This window comes from Oncorhynchus tshawytscha, linkage group LG18 (genome assembly GCF_018296145.1).
Source record: "Oncorhynchus tshawytscha isolate Ot180627B linkage group LG18, Otsh_v2.0, whole genome shotgun sequence".
Taxonomy (NCBI): Eukaryota; Metazoa; Chordata; class Actinopteri; order Salmoniformes; family Salmonidae; genus Oncorhynchus; species Oncorhynchus tshawytscha.
Window position 1 is genome coordinate 18,817,196 of NC_056446.1, and position 27,861 is coordinate 18,845,056.

The following is a 27,861-nucleotide window of genomic DNA, read 5'->3' on the forward strand; positions in this document are numbered from 1 at the left end:
ACATTCACAGATGTTTTAAGGTGATATGTCATGGGCCTAACCTGAGCGGTGCCATCCAAAGGTCATGGTTTTGGTGGGCGGTCTGGAGGAGATCCACAGGGAGAAGAGACTGACCATCATGCTGCCAAAGTCAGTCAGGAGGTGAGCTGCATCTGTCATGATAGCCAAACTGTGGGCCAGGTAGCCACCTATAGACACATTGACACAATGGAGATGTCTCAGAGGCAGGCGCACATCAGGTCCATGTTTTAGATGCTATTGATGATGACTAGGTCTCATGAATGGAAAATACAGACTGTGTTTTTGAACAACTAAACTATTATATTTTGATTACAATGACAGCTAAATCGAATTTCACTTAAAGGGCGGCTGAACTTCCTGATTTGGCCTAATTTTACATTTATTTCATTAAGAAATGCTAGCGACATGTCTGAATTCAAACGCGAGTTGGTTTCAGGGTGTGGCTTGATGTTGGTGTCTCTTGTGTGTTCGTAAATTAACTGGCTGGTGACTGTGGCAAAATTGGTTTGGCTTTGGATTTCCTATCTCCAGGGTTAGTTAGGGGTTGTCAATAAATTGCACAATGTAAATGAGACAATATTTTCATGTTGCACACCTCTAAGTTCTCATTAAATGCTTTCAATATTTGTATATACATTTTACAATTTATAGTTGATGGCCACATCACATGGTCAGGAAAAGCTCCTGGCCCTAGGTATGAAATAGTATTAATCCGTCTAAAATGCTATCTTCCAGCCTTACCTATGACCTCTCCAATCATGAAGATGAGGCACACAATGGAGGCGACGTACAGCTTCTTCTTAGCCAGAAGCTTGTCATGGTTCTCCTCACTCACTGCTTTGTTACCATGACAATGGGCACCAACAGGCTGCTTCTTCAGCTTGGTGGCACCAGTCGCATCTCCATTTTCAAACGGGAAGTTGGGATAGTCTTCTTTGGAGTCTGGAAAGGAACTGAAAAAGATCAAAGATTATGAATACATTAGAACTAGTGTATATATAGAGGTTGAAATACCCTGACCTAGTGAGATCTACATAGAGGAGGCTTAACCAAGCTAGCCGTCTTGATTACTTCCTAGTCTCGTTCTTGCTGGCATCAAAAGTATTAATAGGAGACTAAATGCGATCGGACCACCATCTAATTGGCCTCCATATAACTCTTACAGAATTTCCATGTGGACGGGGATATAGGAAATTTAATCTAAACCTATTGGATGATAATTTGTTCTTAACTAAGATAAAATAATTCATAATTTACTTTTTTTGTACAACATAGGTACAGCAGATCCCCTTATTGTATGGGACACTTTCAAATGTACTTTTAGAGACCATTCAATACAATGCTCATCATTAAAACTAAAGCAGTTTAGGTCAAACGAGATTAGACTAATAAAGGAAATAGAGGAAGTAACAGCGCAGGTAGATGGTAATGGAAACTGTACTTTAGAGGCACAAAATAGGTTAGAGGAAAAACAAAAAGAAATGGAGGTACTTATTCAAGGACGATTAAGTGTAATGTATTACAAAAATAAAATGAATTGAATGGAAAATTGTGAAAAATGCACAAAATGTTTCTTGAATCTTCAACATAGAAATTCTACCAAAAATAATTTACAGAACCTCATTACAAATGGAGTTATCCATGATTCACCAAATTATAATTTTGAAAGAGGAAGCAAAATATTTTAAGCATGTGTTTTTTTTTCTCAGTCTCCTCCATTTCCACAGAATTATGTTAATTGTAAGGATTTCTTTCCTAATAATAATAATAATGATGTAAAATTAACACATTTACAGAAAGACCTGTGTGAAGGCCAATTTACAGAAGAGGGACTTTTTGAGGCAATAAAATATTTTCAGTCTGCAGAAACACCAGGGCTTAATGGTATACCAGTAGAGGTATATCAGACCTGTTTTATGTACTCAAAGATACATTATTAGCATGTTTTAATTACTATTATACAACTGGTAGACTCAGGTACTCAACAGGAAGGTCTGATTTTATTACAACTAAAACAGGACCCAGGTGATAAGTATAAAGATCCAGTCCATTTAAAAAACTGGAGGCCTCTAACACTTCAATGTTGTATTTCGCCAGGATTTTCATATCACATAGCACATAGAATAAAAAAGGAATTATCAGATATTGTTCATCCTGATCAGACCATTTTTTAAAACATGGATTGGAGATAATATACGACAATTACTTGAAACAATTTAACATTATGAAACATCGAAGATGTCTAGTCTTCATAGCAGATTTTGAAAAGGCATTTGATATCTCTTATACAATGGGTTAAAGTTATGTACAGCAACCCCAGATGTAAAATAGTAAATAGTGGTTACTTCTCAGAAACTATTGAGCTATTAAGATGAGTAAAACAAGGCTGTCCGTTGTCTCCACACCTATTTATTATGGCCATTGAAATGCTAGCTATTAAAATTAGATCCAACAGGAAGATCAAGGGGTTAGAAATCCAGGGGACAAAAATAAAAGTGTCAATGTATGTTGATGACTCTAGTTTTTTCTTAAATACGCAATCTGGAACCATGCACAGTCTCATCGAATATCTTGATCTCTTTTCTAGCCTCTCTGGATTAAAATCTAATTATGACATGTGTACTATAGTATGTATTGGATCACTAAAAAAATACAGTGTTTACAGTACCTTGTAGTTTACCAATACAATGGGCGGATTAGGAAGTAGACATACTTGGTATTCACATCTCAAAAAATCTAAATGAATTTAACACAATTAATTTCCATAGAAAGTTAGCAAAAATAGATGTGATTCTGCAACCACGGAGAGGGAAATACTTGTCTATTTATGGAAAAATCACATTGATTAACTCTTTGATCCTTTCACAGTCTACTTACTTACTAATGGCACTGCCTACTTCAGAAAACTAGTTTTTAAATCATATGAGCAAAAAATATATCATTTTATTTGGAATGCTAAGCCAAGCAAAATTAAACTTGCCTATTTATATAATGAATAGGAGTTTCAGGGGCTAAAATTATTAACTATTAAAGCTTTAAACCTCTCACTAAAAGCTTCACTCATAAGTTATACTTAAACCCAAACTGGTTATCCAGTAGGTTGCCTAGTGTTAGCCTAGTGGTTAGAGCATTGGGCCAGTAACTGAAAGGTTGCTAGATCCGACTCCCTGAGCTGACAAGGTAAAAATCGATTGTTCTGTCCCTGAACAAGGCAATTAACCCACTGTTCCTAGGCCGTCATTGTAAATAAGAATTTGTTCTTAACTGACTTGCCTAGTTAAATAAATGTTCAAAAATTGCCTTTATACAGATTACAACTTCTCATTTCTGACTAATTGAACATTTGTTTAAAGTTTCGCCCTTTCTTAAACAAGCCATACACAGCTGGTTACAATTTCAGTTTTATCCTCCAGAAAAGATAGAACAAATGTTATGGTTAAATTCAAATATACTGATTAATTTATGGAAAAACTGTTTTAAAATTGTATTATATTTCTTAATGATTTTATGAATAGAAATGGAGGAGTTGTCACATATGCAGTTATTGAAAATATATGGTAATATCTGCTCAATACAAATTTACAACCAACTGATTGCAGCACTACCACAAAAGAGAGGAGGCAAGTGGAAAAGGGAGAAGGTTGGGAACTTGTTTGCCTGCCATATATTAAAGATACAAATTGGCTGAAAGGAACTGGCATAAATAGAAAAATATACCAGTTTCCTCTGAGGACAAAAATGTTGACAGCTGTGCCATACAGGTTGCAAAATAAATGGGAGATTTTCGATGTACCAATTGCATGGCACATGGTTTATGAACTGGTACAAAAAACTACACTTGATTCAAAAGAGTTTTTCAATTTAAATTATTATATAACATTCTTGCCACCAACGTAATGATATATGGGGCATACAACAACCTCAGCTCTGTAGATTTTGTTGCGATGAAACAGAATCAATAGATAATTTATTCTGGTATTGCCCCTATGTAGCTTGTTTCTGGTCACAGGTTCGGGAATGATTTTATAAAATCACAACGTGCACTTAAAATGAACCTTACAAATAGCAGTGTTGGGCGATTTGGAAAGCATTGGTCAGTCAATAAATAATACTCGTAGGAAAGGTTTTAAGAAATTGAAAATAAAAAAAATGAATATCACATTTACATAAGTATTCAGACCCTTTACTCAGTACTTTGATAAAGCACCTTTGGCAGCGATTACAGCCTCAAGTCTTCTTGGGTATGACGCTAGAAGCTTGGCACACCTGTATTTGGGTAGTTTCTCCCATTCTTCTCTGCAGATCCTCTCAAGCTCTGTCAGGTTGGATAGGGAGAGGTGCTGCACAGCTATTTCCAGGTCTCTCCAGAGATGTTTGTTCGGGTTCAAGTCCGGGCTCTGGCTGGGCCACTGAAGGACATTCAAAGACTTGTCCTGAAGCCACTCCTGCGTTGTCTTGGCTGTGTGCTTAGGGTCTTTGTCCTGTTGGAAGGTGAACCTTCGCCCCAGTCTGAGGTCCTGAGCGCTCTGGAGCAGGTTTTCATCAATGTTCTTTCTGTACTTTGCTCTGTTCATCTTTCCCTCGATCCTGACTCATCTCCCAGTCCCTGCCTCTGAAAAACATCCCAACAGCATGATGCTGCCACCACCATGCTTCACCATACGGATGGTGCCAGGTTTGCTCCAGGCGTGACACTTGGCAATCAGGCTAAAGAGTTCAATATTGGTTTCATCAGACCAGAGAATCTTTTTTCTCATGGTCTGAGAGTCCTTTAGGTGCCTTTTGGCAAACTCCAAGTGGGCTGTCATGTGCCTTTTACTGAGGAGTGGCTTACATCTGGCCACTCTACCACAAAGGCCTGATTGGTGGAGTGCTGCAGAGATGGTTGTCCTTCTGGAATGTTCTCACATCTACACAAAAGAACTCTGGAGCTCTGTCAGAGTGACCATCGGGTTCTTGGTCACCTCCCTGACCAGGGCCCTTCTCCCCTGATTGCTTAGTTTGGCCGGGCGGCCAGTTCTAGAAAGAGTCTCTGTGGTTCCAAACTTCTTCCATTTAAGAATGACGTAGGCCATTGTTCTTGGGGACCTTCAATGCTGCAGAAATGTTTTGGTACCCTTCCCCAGATCTGTGCCTCGACACAGTCCTGTCTCGGAGCTCTATGGACAGTTCTTTCGACCTCATGGCTTGGTTTTTGCTCTGACATACACGGTCAACTGTGGACCTTATATAGACAGGTGTGTGCCTTTCCAAATCATGTCCAATCAATTGAATTTACAACAGGTGGACTCCAATCAAGTTGTAGAAATATCTCAAGGATGATCAATGGAAACAGGATGCACCTGAGCTCAATTTCAAGTCTCATAGCAAAGGGTCTGATTACTTTTGTAAATAATTTATTTCAGTTTTTTATTTGTAACACATTTGCAAAATGTCTAAAACCCAGTTTTCGCTTTGGGGTATTGTTTGTAGATTGACGATGAAAAAAAAAATCATACATTTTAGAATAAGGCTGTAACATAACAGAATGTGGAAAAAGTCAAGGCATCTGAATACTTTCCGAATGCACTTTATATAGCATTTATATAGCATACTTACAGTAAGTCTACTGCCCCGTCATAGAATCCTATTTTCATAAAAGATGATGCTGCATAACAACATGTAGACTATACGCTATAGAATGGACTTGCAGTGGAACTGGCTTTTTTAATATATATGTATTATACAATGGGTGGGTCTAATCCTGAATGGTGATTGGTTAAAAATCTTCCAGCCGGTGTCTACTTCACTAATTACCACCGGCTAAATCAATTATGTTAAAATGCCTATTTACTCTCCTCCATCTGACTGTGCAATTCACTGTCTCATCAGCCCAGCCAGACAATTTATACACCTCATCTCCACTATAAAAAGCATCTAGACATTATCTTACATTTCTTTTAGACTAATATTTGTTTTCAACAGTGGAGATTTGTATAAACCTTATTGTCTAGCAACATTTGCAACATTGTTTAAATATTCAAATTCAATCTCCAGCTGCCCCATAGTAATGAACGAGTTGGGACGAGACAGACAAGCAGGCAGCGTTTCTCAGACAGTTGAAATCATGAATCAGTTGTCATCATTTTCATGGATATATACAAAAGAAATGCCAAGTGAAAAAAGGTCAAACGCAACGAAGTGCAGCTAGTTTGCAGTCTTTCCAGCTTCAGTTTGAAGTGATTGTGTTACTGTAGCTGTGTTGTTGGCTAGCTCCTCTGAACAACAGTGTCCTGATGAGTGAGCACATTTTCTATGCCAGGCGAAATCGAACCTCATTAACTTATTGTTATGGATCTATCCAAATAAATGTCACTAGAAAACAGCTTAAACAAATGCAGCTACTTTGCTATTATTTTGGCTGCACTTTTTGACATGACTAAGTTAGCCGTGGTTGGCTAGCAAGAAAGGGATAAGAACGTTGCCAGCCAATACGGCAATGGAACATTTAGAACGAACGACTGGGTCGCGTCTATAGATACAGAACACAAAGACTGAACTAATGGGTCCTGTCTCTGTCAGAACAGATAGAGAGAACGACCAGGCGACTTGGGTAGCAACCCTAGATTTGTGTCGGGACTGTATCTTGTGGAAGGATGAAATAGTATGAATAAATTCATCAACATAACGTTTTTTATGAAGTAGGTGTGATATTCCCCAACTGTGTTTGTATCACCTGAGAATTACATAAATAGCACACTCCCACGTCACCGTAAGAGATCAGATTCAAATTAAACCAGTATAACAAATGCTGGGTAGGCCGCCGCCGCCCCCCCCTCTCCTCTCCCCTCCCCCTCTCCATGTGTAATGAGGATAAGCAGGATGATGAGACTAATGAGGTGGAAAAAAACGCAATTTTGGCTTCTAGGAGATAACCCAGCTTTGGGCCGCGACTCCATCAGTCCAGAGCCCAGGGACACGAAGGCTGAAAGGAGTCGGCCGAGTGGAAAACTGCTTCTGTTTAATCACACCATGGGGAGAAGAGAGCAAATACACCCCCTCCCATCCTAACCCAACGCAGAGGCTATTCAAAATGTCCGTCTGTCACACACACACACACACACACACACAGAGAATATATACAAACATAACATAAACCCTGGCTGTGAACACACACACACTTTACATCAACACATAGCCTAACACTGCAGAGCAAACATGATTGGTTAACCTCAGGATCGACTCCATTCAATTGAACAAATGGACGGCTTGTCTTGAATGAATATGTTTTGGGGATTTCTATACAGCAGTTCTCAAAGAAGGGATCTATGTCAGCTTAAACCTTTCCAATTTCAATCAGTTGGTGTGTCCTTGCCCAGGTCATAAATAAAACGCTTTACGTAATCTAGCTTGTTGCCATCTTCAAATCAGGATAAATCATATGAGACCTGTCCATTTTCACAGCCATGTGAACTCACCCATTTGCAGGATATCTTCTGATTCAGTGCAGTATCATGTAATTCTTGGCATTACACCATACTGTAGGCTACACTGACAAAACCTCTTTGTCCTACAAAGAAAATAAAGATTTGACAAATCAGCATCACTGGCTCATTACTGTTTAAAACATGGATGGTCTTATACACAACCAATATTTACATCTTGTCCAATCTGGAACCATTTTAGAACAAAGATTTAGAATGAATGCAAGTGGGTTCAATGTACTCCTCAAGGGTTATAAAGCGATGTCTTGTACAACATTGGTATCTTGTTCCTCTTAAATAGTAACTCTTAAATAGCAACTTTCACACTGTATAGAATTCTACATAAACGTTCCCTGGCTCAATTCAATAAATGTTCTTGCTCCTTTAAATCATCATGCAATAGTTTTTTTAAGTAAAGATAAAAATATTATGTATTTGGTGTAGAATAACGTGAGCAAATGTATCTCCAGGTTTCTGTGCTCAAGACAAGCATACCAAAGGGCCTGCCTGAGGAGAGACTCCGCAGTGCATGAAATTATCCGAAATGTATGAGCATTCTTCAAAAACATTACATTATTACAGAGTTGGCAATTGGCTATGAGCAAGGAAAAAATATTTATGTTGACTTTCAATTATAATTTATTCAGCCAAATAAACCTGGTTAAATAAAGGTTCAATAAAAAAATAAAACGAGGATGTCTAATCAAAAACGCATCTTTTAATTTGTTTTATTTTTACCAATGGGTTAATAATATGTTCATTGTGTAATCCTCTAAAAACAACCAATGGTCCAAACCTCATGTCAGCTAACACAATCACTTCAATGTCATAATCCGTTCAATATGAATTGGATTGAGTTTTTACCTTTGTAGGTTGGTCAAAATTAGAGCGACTAAATCCATGGAGGCCAGACAAAAATGTTTTGTCATAAATCAGGAAAATAGCATCTCGTAATCTAGGCTGGATGCTGTGAGAGAATTAAAGTTCCGGACAGGTTTTACAATTCGTCATCTTTCTTCTCATAAAACGTTATGGAGATTCGATGTATACATAATGATTGTGACACAATACATGTAGTATTTTAGTATACGGTTTTCATATTAATGCGAAGTTCCTGTTCTTTTTCAAAGAATGTTCACAAAAACAGGAGTATATCTGTGAAATGTCAACGTACTTCAAGCTTTTTATTTGAAATGTCATCACCAAAGGAGGGTTTACACTAGTCTGGGCAGAGTGGGTGGACACCCTACCAAATGCGTTAAGATCATGTGAGCACAATTAACTAAATACATTTACAACAGACTATAAGACAAACAGTTTTTACTTGTTTAGATTATTAGTTAGCAAATGTTTAATCAGCTGGATAATTAACAAAATGACGTTTGCTTTGTTCATTCTGGAGAGCTGTTGCCACTAGATCAACGACACTAGATGCTTTGGCACATCACATGTCAGGTTAGGGAATATACATTTTTTATTAAATCAATAAATGTGATCTATTACATTGTGTAATATATCAGATGGTGCCGTGTTGTTCACAGTGGTGGTCACAATAGGAGTACCCCATTTCCTGCAGTCAAGTGACCAAATCGCCCTCTTCAGGTCTCATGTTATACGTTTCATAATGTATATTATGATTATGAATATTGGGATGTAAACACATATCTGACATATATATATATATATATATATATATATGATTTCACCTTTATTTAACTAGGCAAGTCAGTTAAGAACAAATTCTTATTTACAATGACAGTCTACCCAGGCCAAACCCTACCCCAATCGACACTGGGCCAATTGTGCACCGCCCTATGGGACTCCTATTCAGCCTGGAATCGAACCAGGTTCTGTAGTGACGCATCTAGCACTGAGATGCAGTGCCTTGGGAGCCAAAGGTATGACTGTGATCAGATCCTATAGGTGTAAATGGACCAGATCGGGATGAAGGACGCATGTTAGAGGCAGGTACTGTATACAAGGCTTAAATACATTTTTGTCGTAATGTTTTGTGATGTGTCGTGCAATAAATGTTGTTAAATTAGTAATTATCCTTTTTTTTTCTTTTGTGTTTTACGGTGAAGTAATCCAAAAGTAACTGAAAGTAATCAGATTACGTTACTGAGTTCAGCCAATCAAAAAGTAACGTTACTATTACGATTTTAGACAGGTAACTAGTAACGGATTACATTTCAAAAGTAACCTACCCAGCCCTCTATATAGGCTTCACGTAACCTTAGTGCCTTCTATTGAGAGGGATGTTCGAAATAGGTCTATCATCATAAGGCCAATTAGCATTACTCTTAGACAGACTAGCGAGGCCCATTTTCAAGAGTGATTAATCAAAAATACTTATAATCTACCATTTCTCAGACACAATACTGCCCGGTTCAGCCTGCCTACAAACCCGAGTCTGATGCTGGATCCCAGCCAGTATAGCCTTCACTGCAACAAGGATCTGCTGTTGCTTTCAACATTTTATAGGCTAAAATTGTTCTCTCCTAATTCGATTTATTCGAATATCGTGTTAATTCGTCCATTTAAAAACAGATTATTGACTCCTGTTCCATCCTCTTCCAAATGGTCATCTTGGTTTCAAGAATAGACTACATGCACAGCTTACAGCGATGATTTCCAATGCATGGGTGGCTCTGTGGCTGTAGACCGACCATCCTGCTTTGCTGATCTGGCATGAAGCCATGGTGACACTGCAACAAACCCATCCCACCCCCACATAATGTCTGCACCAAATAACTAGAATGAGATGATAGGGTCTGCACACCCAAACATGCAATAAACATTCTCCATTTCATGCTGCAATGCTTTCCAGGGGTTGTTGGTTACTGAATCATCAGTCTCTCTCATAGCTATTACATCAGACATGGCATGCATTGCGTTGACAAACAACCTAACTTTAATTTGTACTCCTGTCTTGCAAATAATTGAATCAAAGCTCAGAAAGATTGTTTCAAAGTCCTCTTGTCATTGTTGAATGCACACTGCGCTCACTGGTAGTTTTCCTAACAGGACCCCATTAGTCTAATCATCTGCACAGTTTTTGACACTTGTTTAGTAAGAGCGAGCAGAATGGCACATGTGCTGGTGCATATGGAGGGTCGAAATCAATAACTTTGACCATTAAAACAATTCAAATGAAATTAATGTTATTAAAATGTCGTATTTCCAAACAGTTTCGGTCTCGGGTCATTACACGCATTTTGAAGTAATTGCAGACATTGAAATCGTTATTAGGTTATATCAAATCTGCGACCTAGGCCTATAAGACTATTATTGGCTATTTTTACATTATTGGAAATGAAATGCTGTAGGCGGGAACATGATGGGTGCATCTACGGGGTTAATTAAGCGCAGGCATATTGCCATTCTTTACTGCAATTTAACTAAGTAGGCTACACAGCATTCACACAAGGAAAATATATTAATATCGGGGGCATTTAAGATATTTATGATATGATTAAGATATCTATTTTGGCTAGTGTTTAACACATCTAATTGGACATCAGGTCTCGCCCAATCCAGGATAGGCCTTAATAACCCTTGTGATGATCCGGGTGCCACATGAACTTCCATAACGTACGCCTAATGTTATTATTCATTGTATTGTAATACATTTCCAAAATCAATAAAACATCAAGGATTCTATATGACTTGCTGTGACAGGGGTGCATTCTTTAATTTCACGTAAAATAGTGAACTTGGAGTGCCACAAAACACGAGCATTTGTCAAAGAAATGTTCTTCTTCCCTGTCCATGCCGAAATCGAATACCCTTCACTCATTTGTGTTTTCGCCTTTACAATTAATTTGCCTTGATTTAGGGAATCGATTATCAAACACGATATACTCAAAGAATAGACTGGTAGTTTTAGATTAAATTAAACAAATGTGACTCATTATAATAGCGAATGTAATGTATGGTGCTTTGTTATTTTCAATATAGGCCTAAATGTTGAATATAACTAACTACACCGGATTTTTCCCCCCATTAAATAAATATGAAAAGACGATTAGATAATTAGATAAGTAGTATTACAATTAACCTCTTTTTTTTTTTTTTTTTTAACTTGACGTTCTTAAATCAATTTTATGTTCTCTTTGGCAGCACATGGTAATGCCTATGCGCTTTTTCATTCGAATAATATAGCCAATAAAATAGTCTATAGCTATTCAGGGGTGTTTCACCATTCCCCCTATCAGATCTCGTAATGAAAGATGAGTTTTTGCCAGTGCTCAATGAACTTCCCTCGGGCCATCCGTCAAATAGCCTACTGTCCAAAACGAAGCCAAGAATGGAAATGCATTTGTTCATTCCCATAAAACATTCCACACACGGACAACATAATAAAAGACCCGGCATGAATAAAGCAACGTTAGGCTACTATAGATATATACAGTTCAATTATGCTGTGTCCTTGGACATTGTAGGCTATGTGAATGTCTTCTATTTGCATGAGCTTTGCCCAGCATGTTACTTCATGGTAAGATACATTTTCGTTGCAATACCGATTGTTTCGTTCTATGTACTCATTCTATCGGTTTGATTTTGGTAGCCTACATATAGATCTACAACAATTACAAAACGCTACACTAGCAGCACAAGATACATAGTTTACACCAACTGCCCTACATGCTCTCAGTTTAATAAACCCTTGTCTGCATTTTAAAAATATATAGAGAGAGGTCTACACAATTATGGCTGTATAATTGTATTTATAAATTAAAATGAAATACTCCCTCTGTGCATTCTATCAGCATTCTTCAATCTATCAGCATGTCATCTACAATAAACCTAAAAGATATAACATCTACTGAAGAAAAAAAATTGCATTACCTTTTCAGTGAATACATTTTGCCATTCTTCTCGCTAACGAGGTGAGACTTCTCTGAATTTATTTCTGAATTCACAGTGGTATCCATGGCTGTGTCTTGTCACGGTTGTATCTGGCAAATGAAACAGAATCTGAAGATGCGCACGAGTTTCAGGGAGATCAGTCTTACTTTATCTTAAATGACACGGATAAAATTCGTCCAAACCATTCCAACTGTGCTAATAAAACTAATTAAATTATTCATGGCAATAAGTATCACCGTTTGCAAATATGGGATCCGATACGGACTAGTAAGTAGTCTGCTCTCAATTCTACTGCTGTAGTATAGGCTATGATAAACTTGGCTCTGAATGTGCAGGCTTTGCTTTGGTGCAGCTACAAGTAACAGCTGTCTGGAAACAGCCAAGCCCATAAAGGTATCGACGTCAAAAAATGTGCAAGATGTTTCTGCAGCTAGACTATGCTAATTGAGAGGAACAGCACGTTCAGAATTGTGATTGGGTCCTTCGGTGCGGTGCAACGGCCTGTATCTACAAGTAGGCTACCTATTATTGAAAGCTCAATTAACGTCGTGGATATTGACCATAGCCTATAGTTTATTCAACAACGATTTCCAAATTAAACGACATTGTCACGACATGCAAATAGCATAAGACATTCAAAGGATAAAAAAACGTATTTTTCTGCTAATTCAATTTCAAGTTGCAACTAGGCCAGTGACAGGAGCACACCACAGTAAAACCATGCGACATTTTCTTCTAATGCTGTGTCCAGAAAAAGATTGAGTCATATCCAATGACGTGTATAAACTCTGGATGACTGACAAGTGGCGCTGTGTTGAAGCCACCACGCAGCCACCTTGGTACTCCTCAATTGTATGTTGGAATCTATTGAAATGCATTTGTTAATGTCTGCATTCGTTTTTGACACGTTTATTCTATTACATACAGGGCTTGGCGAAGCAGGGCTTAACATACAAATAAAAAATAAAAAACATTTTCCATCGAGGATCGTACCCTTTTTTCTCTCCAATTTTCGACTAAAATGACATACCCAAATGTAACTGCCTGTAGCTCAGGAACTGAGAGCTGACATTCAGAGCTGAATGTATCAAACCAGTTGTCAATAAAAGTTGTGCACTCTCCTCAAACAATAGCATGGTATTTTTTTCACTGTAATAGCTACTGTAAATTGGACACTGCAGTTAGATTAACCGGAATTTAAGCTTTTGCCCAAATAAGACATGTCTATGTCCCAGAAAGTTGGCTGTTGTATACAATGTCATTCTAGTCACATCAGCGTGTTAGCAACAACCGTCCCATAGAGATTGAAGTATTTTTGTTGTTGTTGAAAGCACTAATGTTTGTTTTTGTATTACATTTAATTGAAATACTGTAGAATTCAATTAATTCCTATGGAGGATTGCTCCTACTAGGGAGTACCAATATGGCTGGACTGGGACTTCAAAGCCTCTCAATGGCAAATACATAGCATCAGCAATCCAGGGTTTATATACATCATTGGTCATATCCACTATATCTTTGGCGCACATCAAGCAGTGAGGATAAACAGAGTTGGTAGAGATACACGTTTTTTATATATTTTTTATTTCACCTTTCTTTAACCAGGTAGGCTCGTTGAGAACAAGTTCTCATTTACAACTGTGACCTGGCCAAGATAAAGCAAAGCGACACAAACAACAACACAGAGTTACACATGGAATAAACAAACATACAGTCAATAATACAATAGAAAAAGTCTATATACAGTGTGTGCAAATGAGGAAGGATAAGGGAGGTAAGGCAATAAATAGGCCATAGTGGTGAAATAATTACAATATGGCAATTAAACATTGGAGTGATAGATGTGCAGAAGATGAATGTGCAAGTAGAGATACTGGGGTGCAAAGGAGCAAAATAAATCAAGTAAATAACAGTATGGGGATGAGGTAGTTGGATGGGCTATTATACAGATGGGCTATGTACAGGTGCAGTGATCTGTGAGCTGCTCTTTTAGCTGGTGCTTAAAGTTAGTGAGGGAGATATGAGTCTCCAGCTTCAGTGATTTTTGCAGTTCGTTCCAGTCATTGGCAGCAGAGAACTGGAAGGGAAAGATGGCTTTGGCTTTGGGGGTGACCAGTGAAATATACCTGATGGAGTGCGTACTACAGGTGCGTGCTGCTATGGTGACCAGTGAGCTGAGATAAGGCAGGGCTTTACCTAGCAAAGACTTATAGATGACCTGGAGCCAGCGAGTTTGGCGACGAATTTGAAGCGAGGGCCAGCCAACGAGAGCGTACAGGTCGCAGTGATGGGTAGTATATGGGGTTTTGGTGACACAACGGAGGGCACTGTGATAGATTGCATCCAATTTTCTGAGTAGAGTGTTGGAGGCTATTTTGTAAATGACATCGCCAAAGTCAAGGATCGGTAGGATAGTCAGTTTTATGAGGGTATGTTTGGCAGCATGAGTGAAGGATGCTTTGTTGTGAAACGTCGGCAGACCAGTCGTGATGGATCAGCAGGGCTCCGTGTGGTAAAAGGGTCCAGGCCAATTGGCAAAATAGGTATAGTGGCCAAAGGAATTGTCCGATGGGCCTTTTCAGCTAACAATCCAATATGCTCTAGACAGCTAGCAGGCAAGTAGATGGGCATTCAAGGGACATCGATGGAGGAGCCAGTTGAAAAACCCCCTCGGGCAGATTACTTCGTTAGACCAGTTGTGATGGATCGGCGGGGCTCTGTCTCGGCAGTTAAAGGGGTCCAGTCCAATTGGCAAAATAGGTATTGTATCCCAAGTAGTGGCTGATGGGAGGGAGAGGGAACACCCCCCATCCACATCGATGGAACAGTAGTGGAGAGGGTAGCAAGTTTTAAGTTCCTCGGCATACACATCACAGACAAACTGAATTGGTCCACTCACACAGACAGCATCGTGAGGAAGGCGCAGCAGCGCCTCTTCAACCTCAGGAGGCTGAAGAAATTCGGCTTGTCACCAAAAGCACTCAAAACTTCTACAGATGCACAATCGAGAGCATCCTGGCGGGCTGTATCACCGCCTGGTATGGCAACTGCACCGCCCTCAACCGTAAGGCTCTCCAGAGGGTAGTGAGGTCTGCACAACGCATCACCGGGGGCAAACTACCTGCCCTCCAGGACACCTACACCACCCGATGCTACAGGAAGGCCATAAAGATCATCAAGGACATCAACCACCCGAGCCACTGCCTGTTCACCCCGCTGTCATCCAGAAGGCGAGGTCAGTACAGGTGCATCAAAGCTGGGACCGAGAGACTGAAAAACAGCTTCTATCTCAAGGCCATCAGACTGTTAAACAGCCACCACTAACATTGAGTGGCTACTGCCAACACACTGTCAATGACACTGACTCTACTCCAGCCACTTTAATCATGGGAATTGATGGGAAATGATGTAAATATATCACTAGCCACTTTAAACAATGCTACCTTATATAATGTTACTTACCCTACATTGTTCATCTCATATGCATACGTTGATACTGTACTCTATATCATCGACTGCATCCTTATGTAATACATGTATCACTAGCCACTTTAACTATGCCACTTGGTTTACATACTTATCTCATATGTATATACTGTACTCGATATCATCTACTGTATCTTGCCTATGCTGCTCTGTACCATCACTCATTCATATATCCTTATGTACATATTCTTTATCCCCTTACACTGTGTATAAGACAGTAGTTTTTTTTGGAATTGTTAGTTAGATTACTTGCTCGTTATTACTGCATTGTCGGAACTAGAAGCACAAGCATTTCGCTACACTTGCATTAACATCTGCTAACCATGTGTATGTGACAAATAAAATTTGATTTGATGATTTGATTTGATGGACCTCTTCGGCTATCCGGGAGATGGGCCTAGCAAAGGCTAGCTCCAGGCTAATTGGTTCTTGCATCGGGACATAGATGTTAGCCAAGAGTGGCCACTCAGATAGCAGCTAGCTAGCTGCGATGATCCAGGTGAAAATGTTCAGAGCATGTGGTAGGAATCCAAAGAAAAATTTGGAGAAAAATACGTCTGATATGCTCTGGTTTGAATCGCGCTGTGCAGACTGGCTTCTGTTGGGGTTTCCGGTTAAAAAGTAAAGAAAATAACAGATCCATAAGCACAATGGGTGAGGTGGATTGCAGGAGAATATGTTGAAGTTGAGGTTAAGAAAAATATATATATATTTTTAAATATATGTGAAGAAAAAATATATAAAAAGATATATGCATGGGGACACAACAAGACGAAGACAAAGACATCTGACTGCTATGCCATCTTGGAAGAAGAGAAGCAGGGCTTGGCGAAGTAGGGCTTAACGTGACCATGCCCCAGAGTAGGGTACTCTCGTTACTCTTATGTTAAATTGCCTACTTTACTCATAACCGACAATGGCTGTATTTAAAAAAAAAAATCATTCTATAAATATTTTAGATATACTTGCTTGGACATTTTTAACATACTTCCATGCTGTCTTAACAACAAATAACATCATACTTAAAAACACAAATTCTAAACGTAAAAATGTTAGCATGAACAGATAGACGGTTGTACAGAATGTTCCGCAAGATTATCAGCCAAAGAGACGATTCCAACTGACTTTCTTAACTAGCTAGCTAGCTAACCCTGCTTTTAAGATGCCGATTTGTTGTTGTGTAACATTTTGTTGTAACAATGGTAGGAGAAAAATACCACCAAATTAAGTGTAATCAACTGCCCAAGGACCAGGTTAGAAGAACCTCATGGTTTCAGGCTATTGAGCAGCACTGAAAGCTGTGGGCTCTGGTTACTCAATATATTTGTGTGTTTTAAGCACTTCATCACCGGTAAGTCATGTATATTGCACAAAGCTTGCTAGTTCGCTTGTAGTAAGGACTAGTGAGCTGTGTCCGTCCAAATAACAGCTATGATATTCTTCTGCATTTGGATATTTATGCAAACCTGGAGATTCCACCAGTGTGGCGTAATAGCCTTAAACCATGAGGTTCTTCTAACCTGGTCCTTGGGCAGATTCCTATTTGACTCAGCTATGCCTCCTTGCCCGTCCAACATTTCCTCATCTCCCACCCCTTCTAATGTGACTATCCCCGATGCTTCTCCCTCTTTTCCCCCTGCTCCGCTACAAAGTTCCTCCCTGCAGGCAGTCACTAAAGGAGCATCTTAAACTTGACCCTAAAAATAAACATCTGGGTCAGATGGTTTAGACCCTTTCTTCTTTAAGGTTCCTGCCCCTATCATCGCAAAGCCTGTCTCTCCTTTCTGGGGAGGTTCCCATTGCTTGGAAGGCAGCCACAGTTCGTCCTTTATTTAAAGGGGGAGATCAGGCTGATCCTAACTGTTATAGGCCTATTTCTATTGTGCCCTGTTTATCAAAAGTGTTGGAAAAACTTGTCTGTAATCAACTGACTGGCTTTCTTGATGAATATAGTATTCTCTCAGGTATGCAATCTGGTTTCCGCTCAGGTTATGGATGTGTCACTGCAACCTTAAAGGTCTTCAATGATGTACCATTGCCCTTGATTCTAAGCAATATTGTGCTGCTATTTTTATTGACTTGGACAAAGCTTTTGATACGGTAGACCTTTCCATTCTTGTGGGGCGGCTAAGGAGTATTGGTGTCTCTGAGGGGTCTTTGGCCTGGTTTGCTAACTACCTCTCTCAAAGAGTTCAGTGTATAAAGTCAGAAAATCTGCTGTCTCAGCCACTGCCTGTCACCAAGGGAGTACCCCAAAGCTCAATCTTAGGCCCCACACTCTTCTCAATTTACATCAACAACATAGCTCAGGCAGTATGAACCTCTCTCATCCATATATATGCAGATGATAGTCTTATACTCAGCTGGCCCCTCCCCGGATTTTGTGTCTTATATGCTCTACAACAAAACTTTCTTAGTGTCCAAAAAGTTCTCTACCCTTAACCTTGTTCTGAACACCTCCAAAACAAAGGTCATGTGGTTTGCTAAGAATAATGCCCCTCTTCTCAGGTGTTATTACTACCTGTGACGGTTTAGAGCTTGAGGTAGTCACCTCATACAAGTACTTGGGAGTGTGGTTAGACAGTACACTGTCCTTCTCACAGCACATATCAAAGCTGTAGGCTAAAGTTAAATCTAAATCTAGATGTTCTTTACCATTCGGCCATCAGATTTGCCACCAATGCTCCTTAATTGCCAGGTCGCAATTGTAAATGAGAACTTGTTCTCAACTTGCCTACCTGGATAAATAAAGGTGAAATAAAAAAATAAAAAATAAAATAGGACACATCACTGCACTCTATGCTCTTCTGTAAACTTGTCATCTCTGTATTCCCGTCGCAAGACCCACTGGTTGATGCTTATTTATAAACCCCTCTAAGGCCTCACTCCCCCCTATCTGAGATATCTACTGCAGCCCTCATTCTCCACATACAACACCCATTCTGCCAGTCACATTCTGTTAAACAACTTCATTGGGATAGGGGGCAGTATTCATCACATCCGGATGAAAAGCGTGCCCAGAGTAAACTGCCTGCTACTCAGAAGGTAGGATATGCATAATATTAGTCGATTTGGACCGAAAACACTCTGATGTTTCTAAAACTGTTTGAATGATGTCTGTGAGTATAACAGAACTCATATGGCAGGCAAAAACCTGAGAAAAATACAACCAGGAAGTGGGAAACCTGAGGACTGTAGTTTTTCAAGTGATTGCCTATCCAATATACAGTGTAAATGGGGTCATATAGCACTTCCTAAGGCTTCCACAAAATGTAAACAGTCTTTAGAATGTTGTTTCAGGCTTCTACTGTGAAAGGGGAGCGAACGAGAGCTGTTTGAACCAGGGATCTGGCAGAAAGCCTTGAGTTGTTTATCGCGTGCGGCCGTGAGCACGAGCTCCGTTCCAACCGGACGAAGGAATGGTCCGGTTGGAATATTATTGAAGATTTATGATAAAAATATCCTAAAGATTGATTATATACTGTAACTGACAGTTAACCTGTAAGTCTATGTCGTTGTTGTTTTTTAAAATTGTTTACGTGTTTGATGTACGGGGGAAATGATAAGACAAGCGGAACTACATAGCTGATAACTGTTGTAACGGGGATCCTTATTGTAGCAACACACTTTTGGAGGGAAGGCAATCCCGCGCTGTGTTAGCTAAGTTTTCATGTCATCGGGTGTAGTTCGTAAAGGTTGAAGTGTGTATGTTAGGATGGTAAAGTTATAATAATTAAGGATGAAGTGTGAATTCATGCCAGGAATAATAAGTGTGAAGTTTGATTTCCTCCCTTCTGTAATAAGCAGCCAATGAGGTATTTTTCCTTTATTCATGCATTTAATTTGATACTGTTATAGCGCCGGCTAAACTGTTCATGTATGTAAGCACTTCAGAGTTATACCAAGCTAATAAGTCACTCGTAAGATAAGGTTGTAAGAGTGTGCTTAACTGTATTTTAATTTACTTTATAGTTCTCACGGAAGGTGATAATTCTGACTAAATCTACAGAATAAAGCCGCCAGTTAAAATCAAGGAACGGTTGTGCTCGTGGTTACTGGAGGGAGCTACATATACATCGTTTGACATGTTTCTACGAACTGTAATGGAACTTACAGTGAAACCTTTTGACTGGACTTAGTGCCTGCGCCTTGTGCATTTGGATTGGTGAACCTAACGAGCAAACAAAAAGGAGGTATTTGGACATAAAGATGAACTTTATCGAACAAAACAAACATTTATTGTGGAACTGGGATTCCTGGGAGTGCATTACGATGAAAATCAAAGGTAAGTGAATATTTATAATGCTATTTCTGACTTTTATTGACTCCACAACATGGCGGGTATCTGTATGGCTTGTTTTGGTGGCTGAGCGCTGTACTCAGAATATTGCATGGTGTGCTTTTGCTGTAAAGTTTTTTTGAAATCTGACACAGCGGTTGCATTGAGGAGAAGTTTATCTTTAATTCTTTGCATAACACTTGTATCTTTCATCAAAGTTTATGATGAGTATTTCTGGCATGTTGTTGTCTTAGGTCTCTCTTTATGTAGTGTTGTGTCTCTCTTGTTGCAATGTGTGTTTTGTCCTATATTTATATTGTATTTAAAAATAAAAATAAATTAATCCCAGGGCCACATCCCCGCAGAAGGACTTTAGCCTTTTGGTAGGCCGTCATTATAAATAAGAATTTGTTCTGACTTGCCTACTTCGATAAAGATTTTTTTTAAATTAAAAAATATCGCCATAGGCTACTTGGGCCATTGGTAAAGTTGTCTCCCCCAGCTGGTCTATGGCAAGTTGAAAGCACATATAGTCAAGCCAAGAAGAATCAACTTTTCAAAATACAATTGAAGTCACAAGTTTACGTACACTTAGGTTGGAGTCATTCAAACTCGTTTTTCAACCACTCCACAAATTTCTTCTTAACAAACTATAGTTTTGGCAAGTCAGTTAGGACATCTACTTTGTGCATGACAAGTAATGTTCTCCAACAATTGTTTACAGACAGATTATTTCACTTATAATTCACTGTATCACATTTCCAGTGGGTCAGAAGTTGAATACACTATGTTGACTGTGCCTTTAAACAACTTGGAAAATTCCAGAAAATGATGTCATGGCTATAGAAGCTTCTGATAGGCTAATTGCCATCATTTGAGTCAATTGGAGGTGTACCTGTGGATGTATTTCAAGGCCTACCTTCAAACGCAGTGCCTCTTTGCTTGACATCATGGGAAAATCAAAAGAAATCAGTTAAGACCTCAGAAAGAAATTGTAGACCTCCACAACTCTGGTTCATCCTTGGGAGTAATTTCCAAATGCCTGAAGGTACCACGTTCATCTGTACAAACAATAGCACGCAAGTATAAACACCATGGGACCACGCAGCCGTCATACCGCTCAGGAAGGAGACATGATCTGTCTCCTAGAGATGAATGTACTTTGATGCAAAAAGTGCAAATCAATCACAGAACAGCAGCAAAGGACCTTGTGAAGATGCTGGAGGAAACAGGTACAAAAGTATCTATATCCACAGTAAAACGAGTCCTATATCGACATAACCTGAAAGGCCGCTCAGCAAGGAAGAAGCCACTGCTCCAAAACCGCCAAAAAAAGCCAGACTACGGTTTGCAACTGCACATGGGGACAAAGATCGTACTTTTTGGAGAAATGTCCTCTGGTCTGATGAAACAAAAATAGAACCGTTTGGCCATAATGACCATCGTTATGTTTGGAGGAAAAGGGGGAAGCTTGCAAGCCGAAGAACACCATCCCAACCGTGAAGCACGGGGGTGGCAGCATCATGTTTTGGGTGTGCTTTGCTGCAGGAGGGACTGGTGCACTTCACAAAATAGATGGCATCATGAGGTAGGAAAATTATATTGAAGCAACATCTGAAGACATCAGTCAGGAAGTTAAAGCTTGGTCGCAAATGGGTCTTTCAAATGGACAATGACCCCAAGCATACTTCCAAAGTTGTGGCAAAATGGCTTCAGGACAACAAAGTCCAGGTATTGGAGTGGCCATCACAAACCTCTGACCGCATTCCTATATAAAAATGTATGGGCAGAACTGAAAAAGCGTGTGCGAGCAAGGAGGCCTACAAACCTGACTTGGTTACACCAGCTCTGTCAGGAAGAATGGGCCAAAATTCACCCAACTTATTGTGGGAAGCTTGTGGAAGGCTACCCAAAACGTTTGACCCAAGTTAAACAATTCTACCAAATACTAATTGAGTGTATGTAAACTTCTGACCCACTGGGAATGTGATGAAAGAAATAAAAGATTAAATAAATCACTCTCTGCTATTATTCTGACATTTCACATTCTTAAAATAAAGTGGTGATCCTAACTGACCTAAAACAGGGAACTTTTACTAGGATTATATGTCAGGAATTGTGGAAACTGAGTTGAAATGTATTTGGCTAAGGTGTATGTAAACTTCTGACTTCAACTGTATTTTTTTGTTTGTCACTTATTAAGCTGCCTAAGTATTTCATTTTTTTGAATTGCTGTAGATCATGAGTTATTTTTCCTATTACCAAGAGAATTCTCTTCAATTATAATCACAGCCGTATATATTCCCCCCCAAGCAGACACATCGATGGCTCTGAACGAACTTTATTTGACTCTTTGCAAACTGGAATCTATACATCCTGAGGCTGCATTCATTGTAGCTGGGGATTTTAACAAGGCTGATCTGAAAACAAGACTCCCTAAATTGTATCAGCATATCGATTGCGCAACTAGGGCTGAAAAAACCTTGGATCATTGTTACTCTAACTTCTGCGATGCATATAAGGCCCTGCCCCGCCCTCCTTTCGGAAAAGCTGACCACGACTCCATTTTGCTGATCCCTGCCTACAGACAGAAACTAAAACAAGAAGCTCCCACACTGAGGTCTGTCCAACGCTGGTCCGACCAAGCTGATTCCATCACGTGGACTGGGATATGTTTCGTATTGCGTCAGATAACAACATTGACGAATACGCTGATTCGGTGGCAGTTCATTAGAATGTGCGTTGAAGATGTCGTTCCCATAGCAACCATTTCCTAACCAGAAACCGTGGATTGATGGCAGCATTCGCATGAAACTGAAAGCGCGAACCACTGCTTTTAATCAGGGCAAGGTGACTGGTAACATGACCGAATACAAACAGTGCAGCTATTCCCTCCGCAAGGCTATCAAACAAGCTAAGCGTCAGTATAGAGACAAAATAGAATCTCAATTCAACGGCTCAGACGCAAGAGGTATGTGGCAGGGTCTACAGTCAATCACGGACTACAAGAAGAAAACCAGCCCAGTCACCGACCAGGATGTCTTGCTCCCAGGCAGACTAAATAACTTTTTTGCCCGCTTTGAGGACAATACAGTGCCACTGACACGGCCTGCAACGAAAACATGCAGACTCTTCTTCACTGCAGCCGAGGTGAGTAAAACATTTAAACGTGTTAACCCTCGCAAGGCTGCAGGCCCAGACGGCATCCCCAGCTGCGCCCTCAAAGCATGCGCAGACCAGCTGGCCGGTGTGTTCACGGACATATTCAATCAATCCCTATACCAGTCTGCTGTTCCCACATGCTTCAAGAGGGCCACCATTGTTCCTGTTCCCAAGAAAGCTAAGGTAACTGAGCTAAACGACTACCGCCCCGTAGCACTCACTTCCGTCATCATGAAGTGCTTTGAGAGACTAGTCAAGGACCATATCACCTCCACCCTACCTGACACCCTAGACCCACTCCAATTTGCTTACCGCCCAAATAGGTCCACAGACGATGCAATCTCAACCACACTGCACACTGCCCTAACCCATCTGGACAAGAGGAATACCTATGTGAGAATGCTGTTCATCGACTACAGCTCGGCATTCAACACCATAGTACCCTCCAAGCTCATCATCAAGCTCGAGACCCTAGGTCTCTACCCCGCCCTGTGCAACTGGGTACTGGACTTCCTGACGGGCCGCCCCCAGGTGGTGAGGGTAGGCAACAACATCTCCACCCCGCTGATCCTCAACACTGGGGCCCCACAAGGGTGCGTTCTGAGCCCTCTCCTGTACTCCCTGTTCACCCACGACTGCGTGGCCACGCACACCTCCAACTCAATCATCAAGTTTGCGGACAACACAACAGTGGTAGGCTTGATTACCAACAACGACGAGACGGCCTACAGGGAGGAGGTGAGGGCCCTCGGAGTGTGGTGTCAGGAAAATAACCTCACACTCAACGTCAATAAAACTAAGGAGACGATTGTGGACTTCAGGAAACAGCAGAGGGAACACCCCCCTATCCACATCGATGGAACAGTAGGTGGAGAGGGTAGTAAGTTAAGTTCCTCGGCATACACATCACAGACAAACTGAATTGGTCCACTCACACAGACAGCATCGTGAAGAAGGCGCAGCAGCGCCTCTTCAACCTCAGGAGGCTGAAGAAATTTGGCTTGTCACCAAAAGCACTCACAAACTTCTACAGATGCACAATCGAGAGCATCCTGGCGGGCTGTACGGCAACTGCTCCGCCCACAACCGTAAGGCTCTCCAGAGGGTAGTGAGGTCTGCACAACACATCACTGGGGGCAAACTACCTGCCCTCCAGGACACCTACACCACCCGATGTTACAGGAAGGCCATAAAGATCATCAAGGACAACAACCACCCGAGCCACTGCCTGTTCACCCCGCTGTCATCCAGAAGGCGAGGTTAGTACAGGTGCATCAAAGCTGGGACCGAGAGACTGAAAAACAGCTTCTATCTCAAGGCCATCAGACTGTTAAACAGCCACCACTAACATTGAGTGGCTGCTGCCAACACACTGAATGACTCAACTCCAGCCACTTTAATAATGGGAATTGATGGGAAATGATGTAAAATATATCACTAGCCACTTTAAACAATGCTACCTAATATAATGTTTACATACCCTACATTATTCATCTCATATGTATACGTATATACTGTACTCTATATCATCTACTGCATCCATATGTAATACATGTATCACTAGCCACTTTAACTATGCCACTTTGTTTACATACTCATCTCATATGTATATACTGTACTCGATACCATCTACTGTATCTTGCCTAAGCTGCTCTGTACCATCACTCATTCATATATCTTTATGTACATATTTTTTATCCCCTTACACTGTGTATAAGACAGTAGTTTTTTGGGGGGAATTGTTAGTTAGATTACTTGTTGGATTATTACTGCATTGTCGGAACTAGAAGCACAAGCATTTCGCTACACTCGCATTAACATCTGCTAACCATGTGTATGTGAGAAATAAAATTTTATTTGATTTATTTCATGTTTTTCCTCGTTAATTTTAGCTGATCTGCTTTCTAGTGATAAATAAAGTTGTAACCAAGCTGAACCAGTGAAACATTTTGAGAAACGTTCAACTCATGCTGCAATTCAAATAGTGAACATATAGGGAGATAAACTGTAAATTAAGCATTTGCTCGTTTGTGCTACGCTAACTTTACCTTGATAGTAATCCAGTCTTCGTTAAATTTCGGGAACTCCTCTGTAAAATCTTTGTTTGGGCATCGACGTCCCCAATGCAGTTTAGACAGGCTTTTCCTATCCTGTTGTAGTGGGTGGGGAGTACTGTGGGCACGTGAAATGTGATTTTGGCGTGTGTATTCCAGGATGTTTGAAAAGTATTTCTGCACTGTATACACGCAATTTGAGCGACAGGTTTGCAACAACCAACAGGAATATTAAACTAGCCAAGACCAACAACACAAACAGACGACAGAGCCCCACAGTGTAGGTGTCATAATACCCATAAAACCTAGCAGTCAAACAGGGAAACGGTCCCAATAGTTTTTTCCAAAAGGTATTTTAGAAAAACTTCAAATAAGGGCTGTGTTTCGTGTAGGCTTGCCCTGATGTGACATTTTGATAACCATGTAAATCTCTCTCGGACAAGATGTCTTGGCTCTATTTACTCTCATATTCGAAAATGCTATTTAGAGTCAAAGTATACATGCAAAACTACAAATCAAGTGGTTTGAAAGCTATTGAGGTTTGAATGCGCGAATACCTAACTAGAAGCTGGTTTTACCACCATGAAGTGAGGATGGAGCGCACTCCACGCACGCACATGTACACAAAAGGTGACGTCAGGACGCTTCATCCGGTGTTTGTTTACGCGCGGTCTCCGGTGTGTACGAGATGGAAACATGGCAATGAAAATTAACCAAAACGATGTCCAGATGCCACAACAAGAAGAGGGGGAGAAAGAAGAAGACCGGTCGATGTCTAGATCTGACAGGTATGTATAAATAATTTATATGTTTCAGGCTAACAAAGATAGCAATACAGAGTGTGCCGTGTGGGTTGGCATGCTAACCAGTCAGCTATCATTAGCCAGGCAAAGCTAATATTTATTTGAAATAAATGATTTCTGGTAGCTTATACTCAATATCTCAGCTACAACGATGGAAGCAAGCTAAGTATGTTGCTTAGTTATGGTGTATGTACTCAATGAATTAGCTAGCAAGCCGGCTAGAATAACGCTTCATTAATGCTACATTAGCAAACGTTAGCTAATGCACAGTCACATAGACGTGGCAGTGAATGTGGGTGCAATGATTCAGATCTCAGATGCCGAGTTGGCATTATAACAGAGTAGCAACAGTGAAAATGACCATCCAGGTGTTCATTTCAATAGTCTAAAGTGTATTTCTCTCTTTCGCCTATTTGAATTACCAAAATTTTTTCACTTGTCCTGTGTTTTCAGATCAGTGCAGGTGAAGAGGAAAAGTAGGTAAGGAAATCACTTTTAGACATACAGTCCAGCTGTTGTCACACATTTCGATTTTCTACTCTCTTTGTCCAAATGATGACAGCCTTACTCATGTGAGTGCCTGCCCCATGCCCCCCAGCAACTGTGTGATTTCCTGGAGAGGGTGGTCAAGTTTTCCCCCATTCTCCCTCACCTACACAGACAGTACAGAACTGCGGAGCGCTACTGATGAGGGTTCCTCGAGTGTATGGACCCCCTCTCTTTTCTCTCCACAGGACAGACAGAATGTAATCAAATTGCCCAGATCATTGTCCTGATCATAATCATGGGGCAGCTATGAGCTTAAACGGCATCTCTGATGGTATATATGGATATGATGGCTTTTGTGAGTGGATGTTTGAAGTGATTCATGTCACAGATTAATCAAAGTTAATCGCTATAATACAATCCTCTTCAATGGAAAATCTTGGTTATGTGTTATCCAGTGAAGAGCGCTAAATAATGACTAGGCAGAATTTGAGCGGAACTAACCTTTTTGTCCCTTGTGTTATTGTTGTTCGCCAGTGGCAGTGGAGATGATTCTCTGGGCAGTCTTCCGAAACACCCCCGCTGCCCTCTGACCCCCTCACTGTCTCCACGGAAACGGACCACCAGCCAGAGCAAGACTGAGCCACCTCTCTTGAGGACCAACAAGAGGACAATCTACACTGCAGGAAGGCCCCCCTGGTACAATGTCACTGGGACCACCTTCAAAGAGGCTTTCGTTATTGGTAAGAGAGCTGTCATTTGACATTGTTATTAGTGCTCGGCTACCCGAGCCCGGAAGGCCCCAACATTATACTTTGAGTTAGGGTCGGGTAGGGTCTGTTTTTTTCCCAACAATAACCAGGGTACGGGTGTGGCTCGGGTATCACTAAATTGATCACTAACATTTTGAAGCTGAGCCATTTGCTCTTGCGCATTACAGTCCTATATGACTAAGATCATAACATGGTGTCAGAAGTGCTTCAATCTCGTCAAAGATAAGACAGGATAAATTATTTTTTTCAAATTATAAATGTTCCTTGAGTTTAGAGTGACCAAAAGAAGCTAACAGCTAAATGCTCTCATCTCTTTGATTGTTGAGCAGAGCCAGAGATACTTTAAAAAATATATATATATATTCTTTATTTTTTACCCAATTTCATGGTATCCAATTGGTAGTTACAGTCTTGTCTCATCGCTGCAACTCCCGTACGAAGGTCGAGAGCCGTGCGTCCTCC

At 40.4% G+C, this 27,861-nt stretch overlaps 2 protein-coding genes across 4 annotated transcripts in view; one reads left to right on the forward strand and one right to left on the reverse strand.

Moving 5' to 3' along the window:
- LOC112246328 (zinc transporter 2-like) overlaps nucleotides 1-25,565 on the reverse strand; it is a 29,653-nt gene extending 4,088 nt beyond the window's left edge. Inside the window, exons 1-3 of one of the 2 annotated variants that reach the window (XM_024414629.2) lie at nucleotides 25,332-25,565; nucleotides 763-974; nucleotides 42-188 (exon numbers count right to left, since the gene is read on the reverse strand). In XM_024414629.2, coding sequence (XP_024270397.1) covers nucleotides 42-188; nucleotides 763-781 — 166 coding nt within the window. In that variant the 5' untranslated portion in view covers nucleotides 782-974; nucleotides 25,332-25,565. Of the gene's footprint in view, nucleotides 1-41; nucleotides 189-762; nucleotides 975-12,335; nucleotides 12,731-25,331 lie in introns of those variants that run through there. The other variant, XM_024414628.2, reaches the window with a different exon arrangement.
- A 399-nt stretch (nucleotides 25,566-25,964) lies between these two features.
- si:ch211-243j20.2 (uridine-cytidine kinase-like 1) overlaps nucleotides 25,965-27,861 on the forward strand; it is a 29,267-nt gene continuing 27,370 nt past the window's right edge. The window contains exons 1-3 of one of the 2 annotated variants that reach the window (XM_042300780.1): nucleotides 25,965-26,125; nucleotides 26,594-26,620; nucleotides 27,164-27,369. In XM_042300780.1, the coding sequence (XP_042156714.1) occupies nucleotides 26,034-26,125; nucleotides 26,594-26,620; nucleotides 27,164-27,369 (325 nt within the window). In that variant the 5' untranslated portion in view covers nucleotides 25,965-26,033. The remainder of the gene's footprint in view (nucleotides 26,126-26,593; nucleotides 26,621-27,163; nucleotides 27,370-27,861) is intronic. The other variant, XM_042300781.1, reaches the window with a different exon arrangement.